The following is a 27180-nucleotide window of genomic DNA, read 5'->3' on the forward strand; positions in this document are numbered from 1 at the left end:
TTCTAAATGTTCTACACTAAAGATTCAAGGTTCTGAACTCAATAATCTAAATTCTAAACTCAAGAATCAAGATTCTAAACTCAAGATTGAAAGTTTTAAACTCAATATTTGTAAATTTGAGATTCAAGTGTCTAAACTCAGTATTCATGATTCCAAATTCAAGATGCCATACTCAAGATTCAAGATTCTAAACTGAAGAGTCAAGATTCTGCACAAAGTATTTGAACAAGATTCAGCAATCTAAACTCAAGATTCAGGGTTATATCTGAAGAATCTAAACTCAAGATTAAGAATCCTTAACTCAAGATTCAAGGTTCTAAACTCAGAAATCAAGATTCTAAACTCAAGATTCAAGGTTTTAAAACTAAAGATTATAAATTTGAGATTCAAGTGTCTAAACTCGGTATTCACATTTCTAAATGCAATGTTCTACACTCAAGATTCAAGGTTTACATTCAGGGTTCTAAATTCTAAATTTAAGGTGCTACACTCAAGATTCAAGATAAATTAAAAAATAAATTAAATAAAGAAATAAATTAAAAGTTTATAACAATAGATTGTAAATTCAAGATCCATGTGCCTAAACTCATTATTCACTTTTCTAAATGCAAGGTTCTACACAAGATTCAAGGTTCTGAAATCAGAAATCAGCATTCAACAATCTACACTTAAGATTCAGTGTTCTAAACTTAAAATTGAGAGTAAACTCAAGACTCGAACCTCTAATCTCAGTATTCACACTTCTAAATTTAAGGTTCTACACTCAAGATTTTGAAGAAGCAAGATTTTTAACTCAAGGTGAACTTATAAGTTTAAGATTGTAAGTTCAAGATTCAAGTGTCTGAACTCACGGTTCTAAAAATTCTAGAAGCAAAATTCTATACACAGCATTTAAGATGTCAAGGATCCAAACTGAAGATTTAAGGTCCTGTCCTAATGATCTGTGGTCGTCTCTATGGCCATCTGTCAGAGAGGGGTTCCTGCACACTCGAGTCTCTCTGTTGTAGGCCAGACGACTTCCTCTCCTCAACAGTAGATTGGGTGTCACTTCAGTTATGTCTGTCCTCACTTCCCCCTTTTTCAAGCCTCTCACTTACTATTCAGGCCTTTCTTCATCTATTCAAGTCCTTCTCCTCTCATTCACAGATCCTTTCATCCCATCCATCCATCCATCCCGAACAGCAGCATTTTTCATTCGGTTGCTATGGCTCCCTAACCTCTGTCCTCTCTGACTCCGCCCCCCTCATCCGATTTCCTCACTATGAGTCCCTCTTTTTCTTTCCCTCCTCTCTCTGTATTGTTGATTTATAGTGGTGGTGTGGTACGTGTGCTCTGTCTCAGTGACTTTTATAACGGCCCGTCACACATTCCTCTGTTTTTAACTCTGTGTTTCTCTCTATCCTTCTCTCTCACAAAGAGTCTTTGCTTGTACAGTAATACCCATGACCCCTGCGGTCTCCCTCCTCCTCTCTTCATTCATTCTACATCTACTTTGTCTTCTTATGGCTCAGGTCATTTACATCCTCTCAAAAACGCCTTTATTCTTGCTTATCTGCTAGCTCTGGGCTTTCTTAGAATCACTAACTGTTTAAGGCAGTGACAGTCTAAAAGAAATCCATGCACATTTTTCACTTTTTCTACGCTAACGGTGAAGGAAAATCTGAAGAATGAATTTAAAGATGGCAAACTTGTTGAACAGCTCTGAAAATACTCATCCAACATGTTAAAAATTATTTTATTTTTTTTGTAATATGGAATAAGAATTTAAATTTTGCTCTACTTAAGCCATCTTGGATGTTTTTTTTTGTTGTTGTTGTTTTTTTTTGTTGTTTTTGCATGCAAACCACAAAACTGCCTTTGTGAAGCATGCATTGCTTCTTTGGATTTTAGGTAAAAAGTCATCTTAGAAGGCAGTTTGGAAAAGGCTTTAGCTACACTAACATTTTAAATTTTGGGGTTTTCTCTTTGGGTGGAAATGAATACATAGGCTCGTTTATTCACAAAGCATGCATTAAATTAATCAAAAGACACCTATAATGTTACAAAAGACTTCTATTTAAAATAAATTATATTCATAAAAGAATCCTAGCAAAAAGCTTCCACAAAAATATTGTGCAGCACGACTGTTTTCAAGATTGATAATAATCAGAAATGTTTCTTGAGCGGCAAATCAGCATATTAGAATGATTTCTGAAGATCATGTGACACTGAAGACTGCAGTAATGATGCTGAAAATACAGCTTTGATCACAGAAATAAATTACAATTTAAGATATATTCACATAGAAAACAACATTTGAAACTGTAATAATATTTCACAATATTCCTGTTTTTCCAGTATTTGTGAGAAAATAAATGCAGCCTTGGTGAGCAAAAGAGACTTCTTTCAAAAACATTTTTTTTTTCTTTTGATAAATAAATAAATAAAAATCTTTCCAAGCCCAAACTTTTAAACTGTAGTGCCTGAAAAAGTTTTCTAAACAGGCAGCGCACTATCTTTTGAAACTGAGCTCATATGAACTTTTTAATAAACAGATAATCAACAAAACTGCAAAACAATGAAAAACTAATTGAAAAGACGTAAATGGAAAATATTGTGTAAGCAGATGCCCAGTATACACGATTATTAGACAATAAACTCCAAATGCTGCTCCACAATGGCAGCGAGGTAAGTAACAGGGTAATATTCCACCACACCTCTGTTATTGCTTTCTTTTTTCCCTTTACACCCCTTCAATTTCCGTTTCTAACCTTCTGTGAAAGGCTCCCAGTCATACACACGTCCCATAAACTCTTGATTGTTGAACGCTGCACACTGCTCAGCCCTGGAGTTTACTGCAGCACCTGGACATGCCTACAGGGAGAGAGAGAGAGAGAGAGAGAGAGTGACACTTAAGTTATAGTACTTCACTTTGACAAGCATGACAGTGTGTGTGTGTGTGTGTGTGTGTGTGTGTGTGTGTGTGTGTGGGTCAGCCTGTGAATGATACATTAGTTACCATATGGAAATAATGGTGAACCTGGAAACACTCAGATAAATCTCCAGAGGGAGAGACAGACGGAGGCCAGTGTTTACAGAGTCAGAGAAAGACAAGAGCACTGAAGAAGATGACTCAAAGTGATACACATTTTAAGGAATGAAAAAAACTGGCAAACCACTAGGGTAAGGTATTTTTTAATCAAGTAAAAGGTCTTTTAGTCTAATTGTACAAATGTCCACCTTCAGCTCAAGCTTCACATGCCTTTTTGCTGTGAAAACGTGACTGATTTTCATAAAGTAAACATAAGAATAACTTTTATATTGTTAGTAATATTTCCAGATGAACACTTACTGGACTGAAGCAGCTCGGCTTTACTTGTTTCTCCATCAATCATTTTTTTAGAAAAACGTTTGTTTCACTTTCACTGTTCCTCAGCGGAGGAATGATCTTCATCTCACATCTTCTGAGGAGCGTTTATTATATCTCTCAATCAGCACTGCATTGCATTGCACTATATGTTTTGATCATTTAAATATCATCTTATTAAGACATATTATTGGAGATATAGAGTGATGACTGAAATTTATATAATTTTGTCATTATCTGCTATATTGTTATAAAGATATCAGCATCTGCACCAAATTGCATATTTTTGCTCAGTTTGAGACTCTGAATAAAACTGAGCTGTTTTTTTTTCTCCAAACACGTGCATTTTTTTTATTTTTTTTTCCTAAAGGTTCAACGAACTGTTTTATTTCCATTTCGGACTATTATTCAACATGACAGACTTCACAGGGTTAAGAAAGCAGAATTGTTAAGTGGGAATGTTACCAGAATAAATTCCTTACAATCCCCAAACCACAGACAGAACGGGACATCAGGATGAAACATATGGCATCATAAATCAGACCTATATCAGCTTTGAGAGCGCAAGAGCACAGATGCTCGTCTCAAGATCTTCCACGTGTCCGTTCACGATGCCAATGACATCAGGAAACACTGCTCATTTTCTCTTGCTTTTTTCCTTTTCCCGTCTTGAACACGATAGGAACCACCCACAGAGGGAGAGATGAAGTGGAGGGATGTGCAGGACACTAAAGACAGGCAGAGACAGCTGCGGACGGCAATGGGGGTGAAATGAAAGAGGCACGGGGTCACCTCACAGACCACTGCACACACGGCCATTAATGACCAAACACCGGCCCATTACTGCACACCAAACACACTGCGGCTCTCCACAAACCAGCCCTAAATATTTACAGCACGTCTGAGTGTGTTTGCTCAGGAAAACTGCTGCTCTGTTTATTCTAGGGGTTCAGTGCTCATACTCGTGGTCGCTGATTTACTTGAATTAATCCGTGGTTTGGGTGCTTACGTCATAAGTTACAATGTTAAGATAATGCGCATATATACATACGTTTAATTAGGCTACATCAATGCTGACGAATATTTACAAACATTCAGAATATTGGCTGAGTTTTGAAGTGCTTGGAATCTCCTGAATGGTTTAAAATCAACAGAATTAATGATTAAGAACAAAGACGTAAAGTATGTTTTTGAAGTATACTTTATGTTGTACATATACTAATATTAGTGTATAGTATACTGCACTTCTAAGAGTATTACTGTTTTAGTACTTGCATGGGACTAAATTAGTCCAGTTTTTAATTGATAAAAATATACTTTTAAGTGTATTAAAGTGTAACTTCAGTAAATTTTAAGCACACGGCTAGTTTTTTCTTTAGCAACTATACAAGTTAAGGTAAAAGGATTGCTCCTTCCTTCCAACTCCTGTTGTCTCTCACATCAAAACCCATCCACAGATCATAAACGGTGCTTGATCTGTGCAGATTTCTCTCCTGATTCAGACCAGAACACCTTTTCACTGGAAGAAGTGTTCTTATGGATCATGGACTCATATTTTAGCTGAAAGCAACGGTTTGAAATAAAATTAGAGTGAGCTATTCTTTTAAAGAATTACACATAAAAAACACAAAGCTAAGCATACAAAGACTAAAAGAGGAAAAATAATTTGTGAGGATTTTACTTGCTAAGAGAGAAGAAGAACAACAACACGGAGCTGATATATTGCTGAAATGTACCAGTCAAAGAGTTCAGAAGAGTTCCTGTAATGAAGCAGAGCATCTACTAGAACTCAAGCTGAGAGACAGAGAGCTAATGCTTTACTGCCTTTCCTTAGGCCACATTCACTTCCTCGTTAATAGGGCCACTGTCAAACAGGGGCGCACACGGGTCAGACCACATCTGCACACACACACACACACACACACACACACACACAAACGAATAGCTCCATCGGATCTTATTACAGGAGAAGCCAAGTGCTTACTAGCTCGGTGGGAAATCAGGGTGTAGCACTAACACACACACACACACACACACACACACACATGTGAATGAATGAATGTATGGCTGGCTCAGATGTATCCATGGTGGATGAATATGGCGAGAGCTCAAGATTTTCTCACACATGTCGTGAACAGTAACAACACAACAGCTGTCACTCACTCTCTCTCTCACACTTCTCTGCACTCATCTTTTCTCTTTCTCTGTGAATACCTCATTCTTTTGTTTTTCTGTGTGTCCAGCTGACAAAAGCAGTTGGTCAGTGTAAACACATTTAACAAAGCAGCATGCTGAAACGCACACACACACACTCTTCAAGAGAGGTACTTGAGAAAACAAGAAACTAAAAACACCTGAATAGACACAGATAAAATGTGCACACAAAGACATTCCTGTGTGCTGCTCCATGTGCGTTTGTAAAAGTCGATGCACAACAGATCCAGGAGTTTTTTCAATCAATTTCAAGATTTCAGGTAAAAATTTATATAAGCATAGGTTAATGTGAACATCTTGGGCCATGTAACTAATCACTGTTCCTTTACACTTTTGTGCACATTGTTAACTTTTAAAGAGTTAATTTAAATGGTCCTGCAGTGTGACAAACACATTTTTAAAGTAGTTTAACCCTTTAAAGCCTGACACTTTAAATAAGTCAGAACCTTTTTTTTTAATGGAACAGTTTAGACAAAACATAAAACCAATGTGTTTTTTGTTGAGTATCATATTTAATACATCACTCTTTTATGGCTCATATTGTCTGATATAGTGAGAATATGGAGGAGAAAACAGCTCAAAAATATGCAATTTGGTGCAGATGCTGACCATCTGAATTTCTGATCGTTGTAATGTAAATCATTCAGAACTTTATAACAGATATTTACATAAAATTATATGAATATCGGTCATCACTCTATATCTCCACTAATATGTCTTGCATAGTTAGATGATCAAAACATATAATGCAATCATGATCAAATCATCAACAAATAAACATTCCTGTTTATGCCTGATGATCATATTTGAGACTCACATTTGAACATGATTTTCAAAAAAAAAAAACATTATGAATTTATAATTAAGTAAAGCAGAGCTGCTCCAGTCCAGTAAGTGTTCATCTTGAAATATTACTAACAATATCAAAGTTACTCTAACATTTACATTTACAGAAATGTGCATGTCATATATAGGCTTTATAGGGTTAAAATGCTATTTCACACTGCAGGATATGCACAAAACTCACAGCTAATGTTCAGGTGTTGTGGTTGCCAGGTCATTGCTATGTGGTTGCTAAGGTGTTCTGGCTGAATGCTCAAAGGTTACTTACTGTCAAAAAAGCCCCAAAATCTGATGTACGAATGGTGCAGAATGAGTTCCACAACAGAGTTGAATTCTTAGCCTAAGAGGCCTGAGCGGTAGCAGAAATAAGAGCAATATTAATAGTAGTAGTGATGCTTGACTAAGCAAATGCCACTAACTAGATTACACACAAGTCCTGTGTGTATGAGAAAGAGGGTTTGAGCATGTGGGGTTCATTTGTGCAGCACAGAAAGAATGTGGGCTATACACTTCTGTCTTTGTGTCCAAGTGTGTGTGTGATGTAACATACATGTGTTTTTAATATGTGGTTTATGATATGTGTCTCTGAGTCTGTGTCTCTGTGTTTAAAGCTAATGCACAGTAAATCCTGCATGGATGTGTGTGTGCTAAACAAGGTTAGTCCAAGCTAGGAGAAAGTGCACAAAAAGAGAGAAGACTCGGATCAGGAAAAGAGATGAGGAGGGACGGCCAGAGCAGCTGTAAAACAGTGGGTCTTTACAAACTCGACCTGAAGAGAACAAATGCTGAGAGTTATAGAGGAATAAACGTGAATGTTATAGGTCTCCCACGAAGATAATGAGAGAAAATAGCTGAAGGAAATGAGGGAGAGAGAGAGAATATCTCAGAAAAATATCCATTACAAACAAACATAACAATTATTCTGAAACTCAAGTTTATCTAATGTGTTATTTAAAGTAAATAATTTGGGTAAACATTTTGTGAAATGCAATGTCAACACAACTGAGTCATTTGCGGTGGTTGGTTTGCACAGGTGATGGACAGCTGTCCGATCTCAGTCCCAGCTGAGATTTGAGCTCATTTCCTGACAAATTCCTGATATATTGTCCCATATCAGCATTATGGCCTAAATTCTTTAAATCCCCACAAAGGAAACTCTCTCCAACCCTTTAAAACGGAGGAATTTAGCAGCATCTGTAATGTATTTCAATTTGAAAACATCGCCTTCAGCATGAGGACACTGATTGGACAGGGATGCGTCACATGAAATGAACCCTCGGTCATATTTGAACTGTTGTTAAAAGACTAGTTCACCCTAAAATGCACATTCTGTAATTCACTCACTGTCATGTTGCTCAAAACCAGAGATGTTTAACAGAATGTTGATGTGGCTTTTTTACAGATAATCTAAAGAGTAGCTTAAAGGAATAGTTCACTCATCTCATGGCCTCAGGCCATCTGAGATGTTATAGATCAGTTTGTTTCTTCGTCAGGTTTGTAGAAATGTGTCTCTGCATCAGTGTCTCAGCAATGGATGCTCTGCAGTGAATGGGTGCCGTCAGAATGAGAGTCCAAACAGCTGATAAAAACATCACAATAATCCACACCACTCCAGTCCATCAGTTAACATCTGGAGAATACAAAAGCTGTTTGTTTTTATGAAACAAATCCATAATCAAAATGATTTTATACGACTGCTTCCATAATCCATTATAACGCTTCCTCCAGTGAAAAAGTGCATCTCCTGTTGTCTCTCACATCAAAATCCAGCCACATATTTGTTTAGATCTGCTTTGGACTGTAAACGGTGCTTAATCTGTGCAGCTTTTTTTTTTTTAAATACGTAAATTGTCATATGATGCAAGATGTTACATTACCACAAGACATTCTTCATCATGTGACAGTTTACACAGACATGTGTTCTGCTTGTGTTTCAAGCAAATGAGGACTTCTGATGAAAAACAGGAGCCATGAAATTCTGCGAAACACAGATTTTACACAGAAGAAAGTCATACAGATTTGTGTTGACATGAATAAATGGTAAGCAAATGATGACAGAATTTGCAGTTTTGGGTAAACTACTGCTTTAATTTGAATTTAATTAAGTTTTACATCAGGATAACATGTTTGTTCTTGCATGATAATAATCACACATTTTCACGTCACGTGTTCAAATAGCTCCATTTTCTCAGTCAGCATTTGAATCATATGGTAAATTTGAGATGAATTCTCTCTTTTGTAACTGAAAGGCCATTGTGAAGAGATTTAGCCTTTGACACGGCAATGTAAATGTTTATTTAGCGAGTGCAGAGCCCACCCTATGCTAAATGACTTCACACAGAAAGACCTTTCACTGCCCGTCTCTTTCTTTCTTCAGCTCTTCTTTCTCTTGTTCCTCTCTTCTCTTTTTCTTTCCATTCCCTCTCCCAGCAAAACTCTTCCTTCCTTCCTCATCTCTGCTTTATTACTTCACTCCAGGCCTCTCATTCCCTCTATCTGTTTTTCTGCCCTCTCTATTTCTGGAGTGTGTGTGTGTGTGTGTGTGTGTGTGTGTTTTAAACAGTGGCGTCTTTCACTGCGCTACAGCGTAACTGTGTCACACCCCCAGAAAGCCCCTTCGCTCCACTCCTCTATTTCACTTCCTCTCCTCCTCTTCTCTCAGTTCCTGCTGCTCACACACACACACGTCTGGTTTGCTATCCTTGTGGGGACTCTCCATAGGCTTAATGGTTTTTATACTGTACAAACTTTGTGTGCTATTGCCCTACACCAACCCTACACCTAAACCTACCCCTTACAGGAAACTTTGTGCATTTTTAGATTTTCAAAAAAACACCATTTAGTATGTTTTTTAAGCCTTTTGAATTACAGGGACATAGGCAGTGTCCTCATAAACCACCTTCAAATTGTAATACCTCTGTCATACCCATGTTATTATACAAATTTTGTCCCTGTAAACCACAAAAACCAGTACACACACACACAAACACACAAACACACACACACACACACACACACACACACACACAATAAAGTACACATAACTACAGTTTATCATTCCTCCAAATAGAATGTTGTACACCCAATAACATTCCTGAGATATCTAGCCCATAATAAAACACACACACTCTCTAGTTTACACATCCAGAACAAGATATTACTGATCGTGGAGAACAAAACTGCTTGCAAAACTGAAAGAAATCAACATTTATGTACAAAGAAATAGTTTTAGTTTTTTTAATAGTTTTATAGATTTTTACCTACTTTGTGTTAGATGCCATTTTCTCTGAATATGTAGGCCTATGTATCAATTAAAATAGGGACCATTGACACAGAATGTGAGTTTTCTTTAAAACATGGGCAGTGGAATGATGTTAAAGTGGGCAGGATTAAACACACCAGAGTCTACTTGTGGATTTGGTTACTGCATAACATGTACAATATGGACTTGTTTTCATAAATGTTTCCCTAAAAATGTGACTGTGCTGACAAAAAGTATTTTTTTAATATTTACATTTTTGTTTTCTTGAGTTTAATCTAGTGCTGTCAAACAATTGATCGTGATTAATCGCATTCAAAATAAAAGTTTTTGTTTACAGAATATGTATGTGTACTGTGTATATTTATTATGTATAAATACAAACACATACAGTATATATTTTGAAAATATTTGCATGTATATACATATATATATATATTTTGCATGTATATACATTATATATTTATATTTTATATTATATATAAATTAGTGCTGTCAATCGATTAAAAAATTTAATCGAGTTAATCACAGTCGTGGACTGTGATTAATCACAAATTTAAAATACTAGGATTTACCTGTAAATGTGTTGAAAAAGAAATGCATGAAACTAGTTTAAGGAAACAGAACCTTTCACACTTCTGCCAGGTATGAGACATAATCCTTATTATTCTTTATCATTATTCTTTTGTTTTTATTCAGCCATTATCAGCCTTTAAACTGGCAATAAAACGTTTACCAAGCCACATCGCTTCAATCCCAGTATACATTTACCCAACTATTATCAAAAGTATTTCTAAATTAATACAACAAAACATTTCTTGCGACCTTACATGAAGTATTATGACAAAATGCATTATGAAGAAGAATTGGATCTGTTCTGCAGCTGCATTAGAGCTAATATTAGCATTGTGCTACATAAGACAATTTATGAGATTAATATTACACATTTACTCAGAACTCACTTCAAACCACCATCGAGTGTTTGTAATGACTTCCTTTTACGATCACGTGTGGAATTTTTTTACTGTTGTTAAAATATGCTATTTTGCCTTTTATATCGCTGCACAAACTAGCATTTCAGATGTACACATTCAACTCAAGAAAATCACATACAGATCATATCTATCATAATCGTGTGTTTATTATCTAATATAATCTATAGTGGCTGTTGTCATGTTTATTTCTGCTGTGTAAAAGCCTTAATTAACATGTATTTTCAAAATAGCCCACTTGTGCCGTTACCCTGGCAACACTGTGCTGTACCCTCATCACACAGATAACCTTCCGCGCTGCGATGACGGGAAGAAGTTGGGGTCAAATATTATCAAACGATTAATCTGCGTTAAAAAAATATTAACGCGTTAAAATGTTTTGATTAATCGCATGCGTTAACGTGTTAACGTTGACACCCCTAATATAAATATATTTAATATATAAACATAAAATATGTTTCTTAAATATATACATGCATGTGTTTGTATTTATATATACATAATAAATATGCACAGTACACACACATATATTGTGTAAACAAAAACTTTTATTTTGGGTGCGATTAATTGCGATTAATCGTTTGACAGCACTAGTTTAATCTATCATATTAAAGGGGTCATATGATGCAATTTCAAGTTTTCCTTTCTCTTTGGAGTTTAACAAGCTGTTTGTGCATAGATAAGATCCCTGAAGTTGCAAAGGCTAAAGTCTCAAAACCAAAGTATCGAGTACTTATATACTTTACAAGAATATACCTAAATGTGAACTGAATGTAATGTTTTCAGATACTTCTGTGGATATTCTTTATAAAAGTTAAGACTCGTCCACGCAGTCCTAAAAAGGCTCATTCAAACAAGCCCCCACATGTCTACGTCACGGTATGGGAAGATTTGCAAAACACCACCCAAACGTATATGCAATGAAAGACGGCGGGACCAGTTCAACCCAAATATTAGAGTGTGTGCAGCGCATTTTACGGAGGACTGTATCCTGAACCTGGGAGAGAATAGACTACAATGTGAACACTATGAATGGCTGTGAACACTATAAAGTGGGGCAATTCCAACTTTGCAAGGACAGCCTGGTGCTTCTGACTCACAGCCTGTAAGTACGTTTCGATATTTAAAGAATATGTTACTGACTATTGAAACGTGAGTTTTGAGCAGTGTAGAGTAGTGCTTGTTGTTTGTCGTTTCTCCAATCACAAATGCAGACATGGTAATGTTTACATGGCGCAATGCAACGCGACGTGTAAAAAGACAGTATGAGTCAATATAATCAGCAATTATGTCCCCACTGGATGCAACAAATGCCTCGTTTATAGTGGGTTTTATTGTTTTTGTGTCGTCGTGCCGGGACACGGTATATAATACGGTAAGGGGCGTTTACACGCTTGAGGTATTCGGCCAATCACAACGCACTGGATAGCTGGCCAATCAGAGCACGCCTCGCTTCTCAGAACGATGAGCTTTGTAAAAATCGTCGTGTTTCAGAAAGGCGGGGCATAGAGGAGCAACAATAATGTACAGTATGTGGAAAATAATGTGTGTTTTTTTAACCTTAAACCACATAAACACATTACAAATACACAAAATAATGTTCTTTTTAGCAATGTCATATGACCCCTTTAAGGAAATTAAAACAACAGAAAGTGTGTATGAGAGATAGAGAGAGCACATGGTCATCAAGTGTTCAGAAGCTCCACTTCCAGTCAAAACATGTGAGTTTGTCTTTCTATGCCCAGTAATCTCATCGTCCCCTCAACACACACTCCAAACTATAGAGATAAACAAATACACACACACACACACTCTGCTATGTATAGCCAAACAGCCCTCAGAGAGGCCAGAGAGAATTTTTCCTGGGTTTCACCTCCATCTGTGGCATTTTAAAGCTCGGTTACACACCAAAAGTACTCAGTTATGTGTTGCTGAAAAACTCTAAGCAACCAATTCCCCATAAAAATGACGGATTTAACCTATAGGTCCCTTAGGGAATTAGTGGAAATCTAAGGCAATGGCTGAACATGTCATGTGACTGAAAACTTGTGATTCATATATTGCTTGCAAAGGGCTTTTGCACAGCAATTATAATCTAGCTCCATTGTGTTGCATTGCACATCTCATTTGCAGCGAACACAAGGAGTGAGAGATGTTGTAACTACAGGAAGAACATGCTGTGTTATGACAGAAATTATTGTGAAATGTTTAACATAATCACTTAGGTAAGGCCGATAGATAAGATGTTGTAATACATCTTAAGGAATCCCTTGCCTCAGGGATTTTTGGCCCACAGATATAACTGCTTAAATTCACGTTTCCTTGTGAAATAGAAGTGCACTTTAGCATACTTTTAAATCGAGTACTTATATACTTTACACGAATATACCTAAATGTGAACTGAACGTAATGTTTTCAGATACTTATGTGGGTAAGCGACATAACATAACCCCTCGCGTTTGATTACAATCAAATTCATAAGGATGATTTATCTTCTTTGATAAGATTGTGTATTTCGTTCACTTAGAATGGATTGATGGTTCTTACAGGTCCCTACACTTCATTGCATGATAATTGCAATTAAATGAAAATTAGTTTACTTAGTTTACATGTTAGTCAGCACATCAAAATAAGTGTACTTCTTTAAAACATGACTAAAGTTTATTAAAAAATAATGATTTAAAATGAATTTAAATGTGTACTTAAGTGAGTTAAGAAACAGTCATTAAAGTGTCTCTCTTTAAGTAAAGTTAAGTGGCCTTTTATTTCATCAATATTATATTATCTGCAAGTATAGAATGTTTAAAAATACACTACTAATACACTCTTTCTTTCCTCCATGAAACACAAAAGCAGATGTTGAACAATATGTCACAGATGCTCTTTTCCAAGGTGGATGGGAACCAAAAAGCACAAAAGCAATCCATATTTTGTGCGCATATGAAAATAATAGTGGCTTGGAATGACATGAGGGTGGGTAAACTGACAAAGATGTCACATTTGGTGGATTATTCAGAACACAGAAAACAATTACAGCTCAAGCAAATCTGCTACCAGAGCCCTCGCTCAAATTTCAGCACTTGTTCACGACCCACAAGACCGACATGTCCCGGTAACACAAACACTGCAGCGTGTTTGGATGTGTCTGAAGTAATCCTTCTAAAAGCAAGTCACTGTGTGTATCACGCCACCAACAGCAGGAAACGGCTTCACCACATCAACTTGACCGCCGTTCAAAAATGACTAACTCTGGTTTTGAGAGCTCACATGCTGCCCTGGGCCGCTGGAACGACTCGGAGATGTATAATATAACTACCGCCCAGGCTGATCCTGGAAAGTTGGATTAAAGGGAACTGGGTGATTTACGATTTGCAAAGAATCTGGCTCTAAAAAGCATTCGACAGGGGAGTGAGAACGAGTCTCAGCTCAAATGAACCAAGTCAATCTGGAAAGAAAGTTGAAGAAAAAGACTGTTGTGGAGTTTCTGAGAGACGGAGAGATGGATGGAGAACCGGCTCCTTGAATAGGAGGGAATCCATCCCTTTGACATGAAAAACACACTTTGGGATGAAAGTGTTTGATGAAATCTTTCAGCAAATCAGCGGTAATTACTAGTTGCTCGGGTGAAGCACTTTCGCCAAACTGTGGTTAAATCAGGGAGGTTGGTGTTGAGCTAAAGAGCTTCTTGAGTGATGGGACTTTCCAATGGAAACATTTAGCCATAATCAGTGCAAGTGAAACATAGTCACTCTAGACCAACCAGCATATTTAAAAGGAGAGTTCAAAATTTCCTGTTCATTTATTCTCCCATTGGCCATCCAAGATGTAGGTGACTTTTTTCTTCAGTAGAACAGTAAAGAAGATTTTTAGCTGAAACTGTGCTCCTTGGTGATTCATAAAATGCAAGTCAGCGGCGAACATCAATTAGAGAGTCAAAAAAGCATATACAGGAAACAAGGAAAATATAACACTCGTGGCTCCTGATGATATATTGAGGTCTTACGAAGCAAAACAATCAGACTGTGCAAGAAACTGAACATTATTTACAACATTATTACCTGTAATCCAGAACCTCAGGCAAACAGTCTGGAATGATTCACGAACAAATCATTCTTTTGAACCGGTTCTTTTAAGTGAACTAGATGAACCAGTTCGCCGATTCGGACTGAACATCTGAAACAGATCATGGCTCAAGCAGCACAGATCTACAAGCTGCTCAATCAAAACTCACTTTCAGATGCCTGACAGTCACTCCGACTCGAAATGAGCCGAAACAGTGGCGCATCTGATCCTGTGATGACTGAACTGATTCGGTGCTCCAGTTCCTGCAAGCAGTCACTGAACTGAGGAAACATACTGATACAAACGTACCGCATGTTTATATGCTTTAGACATGTAAAACATCCACATTTCACATCTTTATTGTATAATATAATAATATAATTGTGTATATGTGATGTGATTATGTCAACAAACTGGTGAGTCGGGAATTTAAACCAGTTCATTGAAACGAACTGTTCAAGAACCAGACTGTGGGAAAGAACCAGACTTCCCCATTTGCCTGAGGATCTGGATTATTACAGGTAATAATTTTGTAAATAGCATATAGTTTCTGGTAGAGACTGATAGTTTTGCTTTATAAGACCTCAATATATTATCAGGAGCCACGCGTATTAATTTCGTGTTGCCTGATATGCTTTTTTTGACCCGGTAGCCGTTTACTTGCATTTTATGAATCACCCATTTTTACGGTTTCAGGTAAAAATGTTCTTTTCTGTTCTACTGAAGAAAACAGTCACCTACGTCTTGAATGGCCTGAAGGCGGGTAAATTGACAGCAAATTTTCATTTTTCTGTGTGAACTATCCCTTTAAAGCTAAAGTGTTTAATTTCACCAAACACAATAGCAGATTCATGAGATTTCTGAATCCTCTCGTCATGCACCACTGTTCGGTTAGTCCTGCTCCAAACTCACACCATTGCTGGCCGAGTGGATAGTCTGAGATCATTCCCAAACACATGTAAACTCCATTTTAGCAGTTGAGGTCATTATACAAATGGTAAATATTTGGTATTAGAAAGTCTAAAGCAGGCTGAATGAGATTAAACTCTGATTAGCCCATTTACAAAGCCAGTTAAAGGGGCCACACATTTGTAGCATTTCATTTATGTCATTTGCGATAGTATTTATTTTTTATTTTTTGTAACACAACAGTCACAATATAGTATTTCATGAGAACTTCCCACCCTCTCTCTGACCCGTAACATTAATCATGCTGTTTTTGCTGCATTTGGCAAATGACCTCTGTTCTGACTGACTAACCTGTGTCCCAGCTCTCGTTCATTAGAGACAGCCAAGTTATAAATACTGAAAAGAGACTGATATGTAAATATGACTATCATATGTTAATCACTGAGTCACAATCATGATGATTTATGAATGAGACGTTTAAGTAGCTTAGTTTCAACAGAGAGTCTACGAGTTCTGAAGGTTATGATTTGAGTATTTCTACATCAGACTATGTTATTTGCCTTGTACACTTAATTGTACTGAATGTGCACTTGTAGTTAAAAAATCTTTAAAGTATGTTTTTAAACACTGTACTTACAGATTATATAATATTACTTAAATAAAAGGTCACTTAAGTGCACTTAAAAAGAGACACTTTCATGACTGTTTCTTTTTCACTTTAAAAAAGTGCACTTTGTATTAATGTAATAATTTAATAATGCACTTTGTAATGATGCCAGATTAAACGTTTTACATTTTAAAATATTATGTTTTAATACTCTTTTGTTGTGCTTTAAAGAAGTTAATTTATTTTTATGTGAATGCAGTGTGTTATTTAAAATTACAGTTGAAATCAATCATTTACCACTAAATTGCAACTTCATCATTACAAATGTGTAATTAGCCAAAAGTTTTAATAGAGATGACATATATTTTAGTTTATCATAAATGCTTGTCAGTGCATTCAGCAGTAACACTTTAACCATATTTCAAACACAATAGAAGTCATTATGAAATTGCATATAAAGATGTACTTAAGTCCTACTTAAGTGGGTCAAAAAGCTCTACAGTTCAGCAGATTGCATTTAATATCATTTTAAACTAGTGCTGTCAAACAATTAATCGCAATTAATCGCATCTAAAATAAAAGTTTTTGTTTACATAATATATGTGTGTGTACTGTGTATATTTATTATGTGTATAAAGACACACACATATAGCATATGCTTTGAAAATATTTACATGTATTTACAAATATATATATATTTATATTCATATAATTTATATTATATATAAATATATTTAATATATAAACGTAACATATTTTTCTTAAATATATGCATGCATGTGTATGTATTATATACATAATAAATATACACTGTACACACACACACACTATGTAAACAAAAACGTTTATTTTGGATGTGATTAATCGCGATTAATCGTTTGACAGCACTAATATAACACTTTTATTTTTTATTTAATTGCAATTAACATGCAATTAAGTGTCTGAAAACATTATATTCAGTTCGCACTTCAATTCTTTTAAAGTATATTATTTCCATAGTAAGTATACTTTTTAAAAGTATGCTAACGTTTAGGGTTTAAAAGAGAACATTTTCCATGCTTTGTCCCCATCAAACTTTCAAATCTAAAGCTTAATGTTAAAAAAGAAGCACCAACAGCAGAAATCAAAAGCCCAGATGCTGCATTTCTTATTCCTTCATATTGCTGGACTCACCTGTAGGCTGCACCTGCGGTACTCTGTGTCCCGTCCAGAGCATCTGTAGTTGTGGGCCGCCGCTGGAGGCCTCCAGTCCCTCTCGGCTTCGTGTCTGGAGGGCTGGCCGGCGTTGTGCAGCACCCAGGGTTCGGGGTTTGGGTTTGTGGGAGTCTGGAGGCTGTAGGGAGGAGGCTCTCTGGGAGTGTGCGATCGCTGGATGGTGTGTGTGTAGGAGTGTGGGACTTGGCGAGAAGCTCGGCCGTCGACGCGTCTGTCGTGGGCCCTGTGTCTCTGGGTCAGGGGCCGTGAATGTGTGATTCGCTCATGTTCCCGCACTCTCTCCACGCGCTCTCCATCACTTGTTTTCTCGGCTGCAGCATCAGTCTCCACGTCTGCTGCCTCCGTCTCCTTTTCCTTCTCATTTCGTTCTCTATTAACAGTGTCTGTGATCATTTGTTCTACTTCTCCCTGTGTTTTATCCACATGTGCGCTGGAGTTCACACTGAGAGCATCGAGACCGTCTGTGGAGGTGGTGTTGTGGCGGCGTGTGTGTCGAGCGTGACGGTTTTGTCTGTGTAAGGGAAGAGAGAACGGAACCCTGCCATACCCAAACTGTCCAGGACGAATAGAAGAACTAGACCTGGTGTGACATGGACAGAAAATAACATATATGAGTATGCTAAAAAAGATAAACACGTTAGACAGCAAAATATCAAAGCTAAAAAACAATAAAAGTCCCTTTAAAACAGCTGATGTTGAACAAGGTGTGTGAAAACCAATGTCTTGTATTTTTACTTTACTGTAAAGGCCAGTTCACACCAAGAATATTAACTATATTAGCGTCCACACCAGCGGATGATATCATCTGTTTATTCGTCTGCTGCTTTAAATTCTCAAGCTTGTTATAGCAGGATTGATTCTGATTGGGTGTCAAAGTTTGTATCATTCATCAGCTGGAAAAAAAAAATGTTCTGAAAGTAATTCCAAAGATATTGTTTCTCTGTGCCTTTATCGTTATAGCTGTAGTGTGGACAAGAATTTGAAACTTTTATTCAGAGAGACAGCATTAATAGACCAAAAGTGGAAGTAAAGACATTTATAATGCTAAAAAAGATAAATGCTGGAAAAAGGAAAATGTATCACGGTTTCGACAAAAATATTGGGCTGTTTTCAACATTGATAATAATCAGAAATGTTTGTTGAGCAGCAAATCAGCATATTAGAATGATTTCTGAAGGATCATGTGACACTGAAGACTGCAGTAATGATGCTGAAAATACAGCTGTGCATCACAGAAATAAATTACAGTTTAACAGATATTCACACAGAAAACAGTTATTTTAAATTGTAATAATATTTCGTATTATTTCTATTTTTATTGTATTTTTGATCAAATATATGTAGCCTTCATGAGCAGTAGAGACTTCAAAAACATTAACAAACCTTACCAACCCCGAACTTCTGAATAGTATAGTGTAATGCTGAATAATTAATATGATATACTGAAGACTCAAATTATTACACAATATATGTAGCAGTTAGAAATGTTTGCAATTGCGTGAATATAGAAAAAGTGAATATCTACATTCACAACCCACAATATAAGCTTATATTTGCCACTAAAAGCCCTGTATCATGACTTTCACATGCACTTGAGCATGGACTGTATATTTATTTAAATCACAACCTTTTGTTGGACATATTGCCATATTTATCATGCAACCCAAGCTATGAATAAGTATGTGCATGTAAACAGGAAGGTCTTCCCTAACGGCGACCAGGGGCCGGTTGCATAAAAGGTTTAGACTTAAAAGTTAGTCATCTAATTTTGTTCTTTAAGACTGGTCAAAATGTTTAAAATTCAGTTACATTAAAACGTAGATTAGTCTAAGCTGAATCCAAAATATAAGTCTGATTACCCCTTGGTTAACTGCTAGTTGGTCAAACTAGTTCTTAAGACACTGTCTTAATATAGAGGCTAAGTTTATGCAACTGGCCCCAGTCCTGCTCACCTTCTTACAGACGCTGGATCTCTATTGGTGGAAACCGACCTCCTGCTTCCACTGCCTACAGCTCTGCCGTGATTGGGCGATCGTGCGGGAACTCTCCCATAGGGAAGTGAAGCAGATGAGGAAGGTGAACGGTACACTGAAACCGGCTCCTGATTGGGTGGGCCAAACTGCACTGGTCCAGCGCCGCCGGCTTCATTTCGGTAGAGTGGTAATCCAGGATTGGGATTGGCTGGGAGAGGCGGGGAAAAGTAAGGAGGCCTCTCAGCGCCCCCTGCTCCATATGGAGGGGGCTCATTGACGGGATACAAGGAGTTGTAGTAGGGTCTGACCGCAGAGATCACAGGGGTGTTGTTTGGGACACCCGGAGGAATGTAAGGTGGTCGGTTCCACATAAGAGGCGGAGCTTGGGGAGGTTGGGAACACTGTCTCCGCCTCTCAGACACGCCCACTCCGCAGCTCTGAGAACACTCCACCCACTCGCTCCATGGACCCCACACTCCTTCAAGCGCCTCCTCTTCTGCCTGACGAGACTTTCGTCCGGCCGCCTGTCAGAGGAAGGCCTCATGATTAAATATCCCACTTGCAGTATATGCACAATACTGATACTGTATAGACAGTGGGGTCCAAATGTGACCCTGGACCACAAAACCAGTCATAAGGGTCAATTTTCTAAAATTGGGATTTATACATCATATGAACTCTGAGTAAGTGAGATTTCCATTGATGTATGGTTTGTTAGGATCGGACAATATATGGCCGAGATACAACTATTTGAAAATCTGGAATCTGAGGGTGCAAAAAAATCTAAATATTGAGAAAATCACCAGTTGTCCAAATGAAGTTCTTAGCAATGCATATTACTAATCAAAAATTAAGTTTTGATATATTTGCAGTAGGAAATTTACAAAATTCTCAAAGTCATTCTCAAAATTTATAATTTTTGAATTTACCTTTTTCCTTACATTTTTGTGCAGATAATGCAATTTTTGCATTAAAAAATCATAATAATTTAGAAAGTTTCAGACTCAGACCCTGCAATCCACATGCACAGCTGTAAAAACAAATATCTCAAATGCACAACCACAAAATCAGTCCGGGAGCTGAAACGTAATTAGAATTATTTAAAAAGAAGTTTGATCAATATCAAATTACATAGTGCAAATCACAAGATTAAACAAGCAAAGCATGAACAATTGTTTTGAAAAAACAGAATAATTCGCCAATCCACACCCAAACAACATACAAGTTGAAACACATGTCCTGTTCTGTCGTGCTCTGTGATAAATGACATTATGACTAAGAAAGAGGCATTATTAAAATAATGGCGTGTGCTGCATTCAGGAAGAGGCTGGACTCTGGAGTTCAGCCCAGTGCAATGACATTCTTTACAGTGCTGGACGCAGATTTGATCTAATTCCAGTTACTTATATAACCTCATTTCATCAATCAGGAGCGAAGAATTTGAGCGTCTGCAGGGCAGGCAGAGGTAGAAGGGAAGAAAGCAACAAACAAAAGAATCCATTCAGTTCACAAAAAAAGAGAGAAAAAAAGGACAAGAGAACAAGGCCTGTAATGCACCTCTGATCCTGTCTAAACTGCCATCAAGGTCACACAACGCCAGCCTGTGTCTGCACTGATGTGTGTGTGACGGTGATTTACATGCATTAATAATTTAAATTATTAAATAAAAAAAAATTTAAATGATTTAAATGCATTGATAGACAGACAGACAGATAGATACACTCTAAAATATGTTGGGTTAAAAACAAACCAGCAGTGGGTGAAATATGGACAAACCCAGCGGTTGGGTTAAATGTTTAAGTTTTGTTTAACTCAACTATTGCTTAGAAATTACTATATTTCTTGCATAAAATTAACCCAGTATAGGTTGGAAATGAACATTTATTAACAAGTTGAATAAATAATAATTAAATAATAAACATTTTTTAAATTGTTTATTAATAAATGTTCACCTTTTTTATTATTGCTGATGCCTCTAGTAATTATGTGTCTGATTTTTAACTTACAACCTATTTTGGGTTCATTTTAAGCCAGCCATTTAAGAATTTTTAAGCAATAGTTGGGTTAAATAAAACTACCCACACTGTAAAAAAAAAAAAAAAAAAGTTGAGCCAACTTAAACTTTTAAGGCAACCAGCTTCAGCAGATTTTTGAGTTTACTCAACTTATTTTTGTGGGAGATTCTCAAATTTTTGTTGTACAAACTTCTGTATAAACAAAAATCTGCTGAAGCTGGTTGCCTTAAAATTTTAAGTTGGTTCAACTTTCTTTTTTTTTTTCTTTCTTTTTTTACAATGCAGAAGGCTGGGTTCAACATTTAACCCAACTGTCGGGTTTGTTCATATTTCAGCGTTGGGTTGTTTTTAACCCAGCATTTTTTAGATAGATAGATAGATTGTTTTTGGAGCTGCATTGGCTGCAATGTGTGTGATTCCCTGCCTGTTATAACATCTAGCATGCAGCGCTGTTTGTTTCTAGTTTTCTATGGCATTTGTCTCTGAGTATTTCTACAATAAACTGTTGTTGAAATAGAGCATAACAGTGTGCTGTACAAACTACACATGCACATCAAACTCTCAGCAAGAGTCTGCCACTGCAGCTCCTCCTGTAGCTCTGGTGGTCCTCACCCTGTGTGTGTGTGTGTGTGTTTGCTTACTCTGAACATGTGCATAACTGCTCACTTGCTTACATGTGAGTGTGATTTTTTGACACCAACGCCCAATCACAGCTACATCTCACACGCTCCCAAAGGACAACCCCACATCAGAGGCCAGATGACCAAACAATGGAAAGATCAGCTCATGCGGCCTGATTTAATGGTCAGATCCAGCAGTTTATCTGCGCTTCTCTCAGAGCCACAGAAGACCCATTCAGCTTCAGCCAGTCCACAATCATATGGCAACACTCTGACAAGCACTTCTCTCTAATAGTAGAGTATGCAAATGTAAAATCATCATCATCTTCATCATCACTCACCGGCTTCTCTGCTTCCTCAGCCGTTGTTAAGGGCAGGACAGCAAACACACAACACCAAAACGCACACAATCTGCGAGGAAGAGGGGAAAAGCATATGAAGATTGAGTATTTAGAAGAAGAAGAGTACAATTTTAGTTTAATCATGCTGTGATATTAAATTATACTGTGATAATATATTAACACACGACGAGCACTGTAAATTATAATGTCTATGGTCTACAAGAGGCTGATTAGATTAATCTCTGGACAGTTCGAAAAATGTGTTAACAAGCTGATGAATACAAATACTTCCCAATAGCTTTCCCAGAATTCCTCCTGACAGGCCGTTCCCCACCCTGCCCGGCTCCTATTGGCAGTTCCTCTGGATATGACTTATGCTCAAAACATTCCCATATCAACCACATTCATAATGCAACGCCTTCAACCCACATGTTCTGGTTGGCGGCTTTTCATAGTGAAAATAATTCATATTGTGTCTTGTTGATATTTCTTGTCCTAATTTTAAGAAAACTGCTTTTAAACAAAATTCCAAATTGATTCAATATAACATGTTTCGAACGATAAATGCTAAGTTACTTCTGTTTGAGGCCCCAGGTATAAACCATACCTGAAATGGTTAAACGATATTTTCCTTGGGTAAAAGTAATCTTGGATTATCTTGTTCTTTATTCTGGGTTAGCAATTAATCCAGAACGGTCAGGTCAAAATTCACATTGTACATAGTAACTTTGCCTGTTTACACCAAGGATGATAACTATTAGTGATGCAACGGATCACAAAACTCATGGTTCGGATCATATTACGGATTCTGAGTCACGGATCGGATCATTTTTCGGATCAGCAAAAAACAAACAAACAAAAAAAGTTGAGTTTTTATTAATTACTGAAAGCTTACTTTAAGTACTTCTATACCACAGCAAAAACTACTAGCTGAACTAATAAAGTCAGTAATAAATCAAGAACATTTACACAAATTACAAGCGTAGATGAATACAACATAAAGTTACTAATAAAGTCAGTAACACTAGTATTCAGGTGCAGAAATGTAATAATTAATTGTAAAATAACACAATAGTGCTCTTCACTGCGGGTATTTACAGGCTGCGGTCTCTTTAAAACCAAATGCACGTAGCCTACCTAATACTGACACACATCCAGTTTCTTTCTCAGCTGTTTCGGTTCACTTAAGACAGAACTGACTGTGTTTACCAGAATACTTGCCAAAACGGGTATTTAAACATAAGTTTGTGTGCAGTGTTGCCAACTGCTTTCAATTGAAAGTAGCTAAAACTGGTATCTAAATGTCACTAGATCATACATCATAACGGCAAGTTCACTGATCTATATAAAGACGAATATAGATCAGTGGGAAAGATAAAAACTTAGATAAGGTTTGTCCAAAAAGTTGCTATATTTGTCCCTAAACTTTTGAAAAAAGTCTCAAAAGGGGTGGGGAAGTAGCTAAATCTAGCTACAAAATTGCTAAATTGGCAACCCTGTTTGTGTGTATGTTTCCGTTCAAAGAGAAGTGAAAGAGGAATCAATCTGTGTGAATGGCGCAGTCTGAATCACGCCTCTCTCTCTCTGCGCGTTTTCTCTTTTGCTTGAATGGTTTAAAATTGTTCGAATGGGTAAATTGGCAAGACAAAACACGTGCAAATGATAAACTTTCACTCTATGATGGTTAAACTTAACAGTTAATCACATGCGTGCCGAACCGTGGGGTCTGGTCCTTACGGATCACAGATCATCTACGATCCGTTGCACCCCTAATAATTATACTGATAAGTATTTAATTTTAATTATCGTTCTAATTCTGAGAATAGACAAGTCCGCATCACAACTGCAGCATGTGCTTATAATAAACAGAGCAATGCAGTGCACTAGCGTGGACACTTATATAATTACGGTTATAGCTATCTTTATAGTTATTTTCTTGCTGTGAACGTGCCTTTAACTTGGGGTAAGGACTCTTCTGAGCCACCTGGTTTATGAAGCAAAGCGAAACAGCGCTTACCCTGAATTGTGGTGCTAAGAATATACAGTACAGTACAGTACAGTGTGAAGCTGTTTAGCAACAGACAACTCATCAATAAGTGTCTCAGTGGTTAACCCATTAGTGGTTATGTTCAGTATCTGAGAGGTAACAGTGACAGCAAATGCATTAATCATGGAATTAAAGAGACGGTGTTATGTATGAGCAGATTAATATGACGACATTGGACGAGCAGTTAATTATGGTGTTTACAGGCACATCATTTTCCAATGATTCTGTGTAAGTCTTTAAAATGTTTTTACAGAATTACAACAGAATTACCTTTGTTTGGACATATGCAAATATAAATGTTCAGTTATGAATAAACAGTACAACTCCATATTTCAGCTGTTTTATTCAGATTTCAAGAAACCAGAATATTGGTTCAATCTGATTATGGAAACCATGACATTTATTCAGAATATTCACTTTTTATTGACTAATATGCTTGTAATGGTTCCACAAAGAGTCTTGATAAACCATTTCAAAATGATTAATTACTAACTCAAAGTAACATTTGAACAGCCTAAAACACTGATTTTTCAAACAGAAACAATGTTAGGCTACTATCCTGGATAACAGCCATAAAGTTTCTGAAAGTGCATGACCGCTTAGAGAAACATCTGTAGCCTATGTATTGTGTTAATTAGGTCATTGCTGACATATTAAAGTGAGCATAACGGGTTAATTTCAAAATCCCTGTTCTACAGTACAGCACGGGGTCTATGGGACCCCAAACACTTAAGCAATCTGTCTCAAGAGAACGCGAGGCTTGTTTGTACCAATGATGTTTATCTGCCTGATGAGTTTCAACATCATCTGTGGCTTACTATTAGTATTTCAGAACATTGTAAAATGATGCATGACATTTTGAGTGCAGCCGCAGACCCGTAATCACTATGTGGGTTAAAGCGGCGCACCACGGAAACCATAAGGACAGCATCGGGCCAGAACCAGAGTCCCAGCGCGCTCAGGACCCCCCGCCTCTGGCCACGTTTTTCACCAACTACTGCATGAAGAACCCGCCACACAAAACCTGCGTCCCCAAACAAGAGCTTACACGCGCCAAACAATCCGGAAGGAATGTGCGGATCAGAATCCGAACCATTTCATTAAAACGAAATCGAACACATTTAAAAGCGGCTTTAAATTTGATGCAAAACAAACCAATCACAACCTGCTGCGAAGTGCACTGACTTTTTCCTTCCACTTTTAATTACTTATTAAAAATGGTGTCGAAACTCCGAGAAATGACATGAGTGAAAGCATAAATCATGCTTTAAAGTAATTTAGAAGATGATAGGCTATTAAAATCCTCTATTCAAGATAGCTACATTTGGAAAATTTCAAGATTCCGACTTTCATAAACATACCCTAGCCTCACATGAAGAATTACATGTTTTGTAACCTTTTGCTCCTTTGAGCCCATTAAGATCTATTCGAAGTTATGATAGGCTATATAGCATTAGTGTTCCTTTAGGATTTTTGACTTAAAGCCTATAGCCGATACATTTATTTCTTTATTAGTATTTGTGAATATGTATTTGTATATCCGCAGCCGCGCAGTCCAGTGGTCTGATCTGAGCAGTTCTCGTGCTTGTGATCGAGCCAGACTCGAACCCGTGGCCAGCGGCAACAGCAGGAGACGCAATGCACACTTAACGTCTCTCCATCCGATACAATGATGCGCAAAAGTCACAAACGTGCCCGAAGCCGCGCGTTACCTGCTCACAGATGCAGTCGACATTCTCTGCGCACGGATCCGTCCTTCTGCGTCAGGTTCGCGAAAGAAACAGAAACAAACACCAGATCCGCGGAGCTGCTTGGAGAACTTTTCCTCGTTTCTTCAGACTCGTTCTCTACTCTGTCAAACACACACACACACACACACACACACACACACACACACACACACACACACACTGACTGTGTGTGAGAGAGGGAGGGGTGTAGTTTTTTTTCCTCTGTCGTTCACCCAACTTTTTTTGTCCTTGTGTAAATCTGGTGTGACGCTGGACAGCCACACAGAATCTCTCTCTCTCTCTCTCTCTCTCTCTCTCTCTCTTGTCTCTCTCTCTCTCTCTCTCTGTGTGTGTGTGTATCTCTCTCTTGCTCTCTCTCTCTCTGCTCTCTCTCTCTCTGTGTGTGTGTGTGTGTGTGTGTGTGTGTCTCTCTCTCTCTCTCTGTGTGTGTGTGTGTGTGTGTATGTCTCTCTCTCTCTCTCTGTGTGTGTGTGTGTGTGTGTGTGTATGTCTCTCTCTCTTGGTCTCTCTCTCTCTCTGTGTGTGTGTGTGTGTGTATGTCTCTCTCTCTCTTTGTCTCTCTCTCTCTCTGTGTGTGTGTGTGTGTGTGTATGTCTCTCTCTCTTGGTCTCTCTCTCTCTCTCTCTGTGTGTGTGTGTGTGTGTGTGTGTGTATCTCTCTCTCTCTCTGCTCTCTCTCTCTCTCTCTGTGTGTGTGTGTGTGTGTGTGTGTGTGTATCTCTCTCTCTCTCTCTCTCTCTCTGTGTGTGTGTGTGTGTGTGTATGTCTCTCTCTCTCTCTGTGTGTGTGTGTGTGTGTGTGTGTCTCTCTCTTGGTCTCTCTCTCTCTCTCTCTCTGTGTGTGTGTGTGTGTGTGTGTGTGTCTCTCTCTCTTGCTCTCTCTCTCTCTCTCTCTCTCTGTGTGTGTGTGTGTGTGTGTGTGTGTGTCTCTCTCTCTTGGTCTCTCTCTCTCTGTGTGTGTGTGTGTGTGTGTGTGTATGTCTCTCTC

General features: G+C 37.6%; 1 protein-coding gene across 2 annotated transcripts in view; it reads right to left on the bottom strand.

The window, feature by feature from the left end:
- Positions 1-26395, bottom strand: part of adamtsl4 (ADAMTS-like 4) — a 63497-nt gene extending 37102 nt beyond the window's left edge. Inside the window, exons 1-5 of one of the 2 annotated variants that reach the window (XM_058746752.1) lie at positions 26156-26395; positions 22397-22466; positions 19439-19944; positions 17406-18027; positions 2751-2853 (exon numbers count right to left, since the gene is read on the bottom strand). In XM_058746752.1, coding sequence (XP_058602735.1) covers positions 2751-2853; positions 17406-18027; positions 19439-19944; positions 22397-22466; positions 26156-26178 — 1324 coding nt within the window. In that variant the 5' untranslated portion in view covers positions 26179-26395. Of the gene's footprint in view, positions 1-2750; positions 2854-17405; positions 18028-19399; positions 19945-22396; positions 22467-26155 lie in introns of both variants that reach the window. The other variant, XM_058746751.1, reaches the window with a different exon arrangement.
- Positions 26396-27180: the final 785 nt, after the last annotated feature.

The sequence above is a fragment of the Onychostoma macrolepis genome, chromosome 16, assembly GCF_012432095.1.
Source record: "Onychostoma macrolepis isolate SWU-2019 chromosome 16, ASM1243209v1, whole genome shotgun sequence".
In the NCBI taxonomy this organism is placed as follows: Eukaryota; Metazoa; Chordata; class Actinopteri; order Cypriniformes; family Cyprinidae; genus Onychostoma; species Onychostoma macrolepis.